Raw genomic sequence first — 5179 nt, forward strand, 5'->3', positions numbered from 1 at the left:
CACGGTTTACACAAATGAGGGCGGTTTTCATATGATCACTCCTCTATATAACCCTTTGCCATTCCTACACCCTATACAACCCTCATCTCAACCATTCAATTTTTAATCAATTAATTGTTTCCTAATATAAAGTATTAATCATAATTAATGAACTCTATTCATATTCCATAAATATTCAAATCATAATAAATGAACTCCCATCATTTCTATAATTAATTGGGTTGTAAGGGTTGTACAAATGCACAAGGTTGTAAAAGAAATATACCCTATATATATATATATATATATATATATATATATATATATATATATAGGCGAAGGATCAAAGGGAAATTATGGTAAAAAGTCTAAGAAAATATTTGAACGCTTGATCACTTTTAATCTCATGCGCATCCATGAATTGCGTTTTAAGAGAGAATTTGATCTGGTGTATCTTGGTGCACCTCATTAGTGTTTTACATTCAATTAGAATTGATCCAAAAGTAGAAATCTGTTCCAATTTTTTTTGACATCTCTGTTTAAGGTAGAAAACATATATGTCCATATCTCATAATTTCCGGTAAGTTATAATGGGTTAATTTGGTTTGTTATTTATACATATTTTGTGGATATTTGTCTGTTTCTTGTCGGATAACAACTCTTATTCTGGATAACCATCTTTCTCGAACATATCGACCTAAATTTACCTTTTATGCCCATATTATTGACGTTTTCGTTGTTGCAATTCTCTTTGAATCTTGGAAGCTATTTAAAATGGTTTTTATGGGTATTGTTATAAGTTAATTAAATCATATCGTTTTTGGATGTTTGAGCGGTCTGTTGTAGTCGGAAAATAGTCAAACCATTTGGTTTGGTCCACTGTGGTTTGAACCAAACCAACCTCCAACATAACCATGTATTAATTATATTTAGTTTTCATGTTGTAGGCTCAACTTTTATGGCCTAATTAACAAAAAGGTCGTCAAAGACGTAAGTTTTTAGTTTTCACTTCTCAATTGTTTGTGTTTCCTAAATCAACAAAATTCCGAAATCCGTCAAGAAATCAAAATTACAAATCATCTTTCGACTAATTTTTTTTTCAAACTTGCTCAATATTTTTTTAAATTACGGAGATGGATGTTTCTTATATTATTCGGTATAATATTTTTTTTTAATTATACTAGAAAGGTACTCGTGCAATGCATCGAGACATATCCCGATTCCAATGTCTCGTTTTATTATTTATTTATGTCGATGTAATATGGTTTTATGTGGTTTTGAGAAAGTGATAATGTTTTTATTTTTGAATAAAATATAATTTTAAAATATCATAAAATTTTGAAAAAAAAATGTATAGATATTACTATTCAATTAACTATTTAAAAATTCTTATTTTATGTAATTTCTTTAATTCAAATTTTCTATTATAATTTAATTTAACGTAACGAAATAATTTAATTTAGGTTTAATAATATAATCTTTTATAAAGATAATAATTAAGTACTCTGCTAGAACTCGACGATTATTCTAACTATATTTTAGATTTTTTATACTTAAAATGAAATATTTATCATGTATTTGATTATGTTTATCTACAGTTAGTTATATGAATTCAAACACAGGCTTTAATAAGTTGTACTTACGCACAATTAATTTGTAATCTTGAATTTTAAGTAATACGCGTCAATAAACAGTACTTCATGCATAAAAAAATGGTTTTTAAGAGCTTTGTCAAATGCTTTAAAATATAGCATAGACTATATTAGTAGAAATTTCATTTTATAGATAAATGTTATGTTTTTCTTAGTTCAAAGCTCATAATTGTTCCATGCCATCTAAACTGGTCTGACCAGACCGTCTTTTTGTGGTTTGGTTTAACCAGTTTGGTTATTTGCTGCAAGATCACTCATTTTAGAAAATTTCCTAAACCGTCGTTGCAGTTCTGTTTGTGATTTGAGCAGTTTGAAAGGTAAAACCACCCAAACCAGATGACGAACACCCCTAAATACTGAAGTATACAAAAGATAATAAGTAAAGAATTATCTAAATTTTTATGTCAGTAACATATATTTCAAGGTATACCAGAAAGTTGCCATTTATCACAACACATGCCACCTCACCTAACAACCTTTTGTCTCTTTCCTCTTTTAGACATTTTATGTAGATAAACATGAACATATGACTTACATATACCATGGTATGAAATACTAGTTTATTTTCCCATTCGGGGTTCGAATCTTTGCATGCGAAAATGTTGGCCGTTTTCGAGAAGGCGATCGCTAATCCACCCAAGGAGCTCGGGCTTCCGTTCGGCGGTAGCGGAAACCGCAAAACCAAGGAAGAGTTTGCGGTTTATTTTGGTTCGGATCAACCTGACTCGACTTGCTACAAGTTTTGCAATGGGGATTTCATGGCTTTGTCTCATAAGGATGAGTCTGCAACATGTCCAAGGTACCACTTAAAACCGATTGAGGGGCCGTTTATTAAGTGTTTGTCCGATAAGTGTTTACCATCTCACTTACCTTATTGGATGAACATAGCAATGAGTGAGTGAGTAACGACTCTTATCTGGTAAGAGAGCTTACCGGATAAATTTTTGCATACGATGTCGTTTTAATGGATTGAAATCTTATCTGGTAAGTTAAGTTATAGTGTTGATTTTTACTGGTAAGCACTTACCCGGGTAAGCGTTAAGGAAATGGTCTATCTTTAAAAGAGTTTAATTTATTGTTTAATTTAATGATTTTGTTTCATGAAATTGTTTCATATAATATTTTTTTCTAGATGAAGTTGTTTCATATATGGTTATGAAATTGTTTCATATAATATTTAGGAAATTTTAGTAAAATTGTTTCATGTATTTCTTTAAAATTAATATAATTAAGATGCTAATATCCATGATTAACACCCTCTATAATAAAAATGATTAATCACATATCATAATTACAAAAAAAATGGAAAAATTATGATCGGTTGAATGAGGTTTGTACAAATAACATGGTTTGCAAAGTGGCCGTTTACCAAACACTTACCCGGTAAGTGCTTATCGGTAAAATTTAACACTATTATTTACTTATCGGGTAAGATTTTAGTCCACCAAAACGACATCGTATGCAACAATTTATCCGGTAAGCGCTTACCGTGGTAAGTCGTCACCCTCACTTACCGGGTAAGACTCATGGTCCTTGTCTCGCTCTTACCGGGTAAGATTCTTGGTCCTTACCATATTCATTCGGTGAGGTAACATGACTTGTTAAGCGCTTACCCGGATAAATGTTTGGTAAACGACCCCTAAATCTCTCTCTCATTATAATTATATATATATATATATATATATATATATATATATATAATGGTCTGTATTAAACTGGTATGGAACTGTACTAACACCTAGTAAAATCAAATGTACGTATGTTTTACTTTCTTGATTTATTGGTACTAGGTCAATTGTTGTTATGGATGATATATTTTGCATCTTTAATGGGTATTTACGCAACGTATGCGATTTACGCCGACATTATGGGCTCTCAAGACAAGCAACGGAAGCCATGGTTGTCGTTGAAGCTTATAAAGTCTTGAGGGATCGAGCTCCTTATCCTGCCGATCAAGTCATCAAAGAGCTCGATGGGAAGTTCTCTTTCATTTTGTTTGATGCTAAAGCAACACACCTCTTTCTAGCTCGGGTATTTTTCGCGTTTTGTTAATCAACTATTGAACATAAATCACCTGCCTCCAAACTCCACTGTCTCATTTCTGTTTCACCACTCAAATTTTGACACATCGTCACTTGAGGTTGGTTGGTGGACAGAGAGGGACATGGAATTTGGGGGGCAAGTGATTTGTATTCTCGACTTTTAACTTAGTAAATGGTATTGAAGGTGGTGTTTTCAATCTCTCACCAATATGGGATACCTCAAACTCAACCACAATTCATCAACATCTCAATACTCAATTCTCATGACGTCACCTCAATACTCTTGGTTCTTCTTTTAATAGATATATAGATTTATATACTACAAATATTCATGTACATTCCTCACATTTTGTGATGTTTGAACCCATGACCTATTGGGAGGCAGGGCTCTACTAGTAACTCAGGAACTGTTAGGCCAATGACCTTTTGATGCGATTGGTGTTGTTGTAGGATCGTGATGGATCTGCACAGCTTCACTGGGGAGTGACTAGCGACGGGTGTTTAGTATGTTCTGATGATGCAAAAATCGTGAGAGAGGGTTGCGGAAACCGATATACGCCTTTCCCTCCGGGTAATACACTCGAAAGATCATTCTTTAAGATAATTACGAGTTTCATCTTTAGTGTTATCTTTATGTTCCCCTATATCGCAGGGTGTTTCTTCACGACCGAAGAGGGATTGATCAGTTTCGATCATCCGTTCAACAAAGTACAAGGGGTTGTCAGAGAGGACGACGGAGGTTACGGCTCGGCCGTGATTTTTCAGGTCGATTTGTTCACTCGACTCCATAGCATACCACGGCGTGGTAGTGATGCAAACTGGACCGGTGTCATCGTAGTCGAAGGTGACTACGAATGATGTTTCTTGTTCTTCCGTTGTTGCAAACGCGTTTCGTGTTGTTCTATGTGGAATACAAGCTTCGTTCGTAACAAGTTTTCTTTTGAAGTATATAATATTTTATCTGCAACAAAACTCATAAATACTCTTCACCTCCAGGAGGTTGAGCTCTACCGGTAACCTGCACGCTGCAGTGCTGCTAAGTGAGCTAAAAAAAATCCCGTTACATTCGTATCCTTGGAAATGGGTTTCGTGTGAAGCCCGTTGAGGTTGTCAGTAATCAACTTTTTACTTAAATATAACCTTAAATGAGATTTTAATTAAATATGTCCTTTTCATAAGCATGAAACCATTTTCCTTAATAAGTCGAGTGTTATGGATTTAAATAAAATCTCATTAATGACATGGAATCCTCTTATTAGCGTTTTTATTGAACAATTTTGGAGTGTCGTAATAGACTATAAAACTACTTTTGGGTAACCATAGGAGTCCGGGTTAAGATGTGTACGCCTAAGCTGATCCCATGGAGACCTGAATATCATACTAGGCATGGGAATGGGCCCGACCCGTCAGGGAACCCGATCCGCCCTCCCCGGTCGGGGACGGGGACGGAGATCCCCGTTTGTCGCAAACCGGGGATGGGTATCGTACTCCCCGTCCTACCTCATA

General features: G+C 34.4%; 1 protein-coding gene across 1 annotated transcript; it reads left to right on the forward strand.

Moving 5' to 3' along the window:
* The first annotated feature begins 2185 nt into the window (after positions 1 to 2185).
* On the forward strand, positions 2186 to 4597 carry LOC112526880 (stem-specific protein TSJT1-like). Its single transcript, XM_025137308.1, has 4 exons — positions 2186 to 2430; positions 3422 to 3662; positions 4124 to 4244; positions 4326 to 4597. Exons 1-4 carry the CDS (start codon positions 2231 to 2233, stop codon positions 4529 to 4531), a joined length of 768 nt encoding a protein of 255 aa, XP_024993076.1. The 5' UTR covers positions 2186 to 2230; the 3' UTR covers positions 4532 to 4597.
* Positions 4598 to 5179: the final 582 nt, after the last annotated feature.

The sequence above is a fragment of the Cynara cardunculus genome, assembly GCF_001531365.2.
Source record: "Cynara cardunculus var. scolymus isolate 2C chromosome LG 14, CcrdV1, whole genome shotgun sequence".
NCBI lineage: Eukaryota > Viridiplantae > Streptophyta > Magnoliopsida > Asterales > Asteraceae > Cynara > Cynara cardunculus.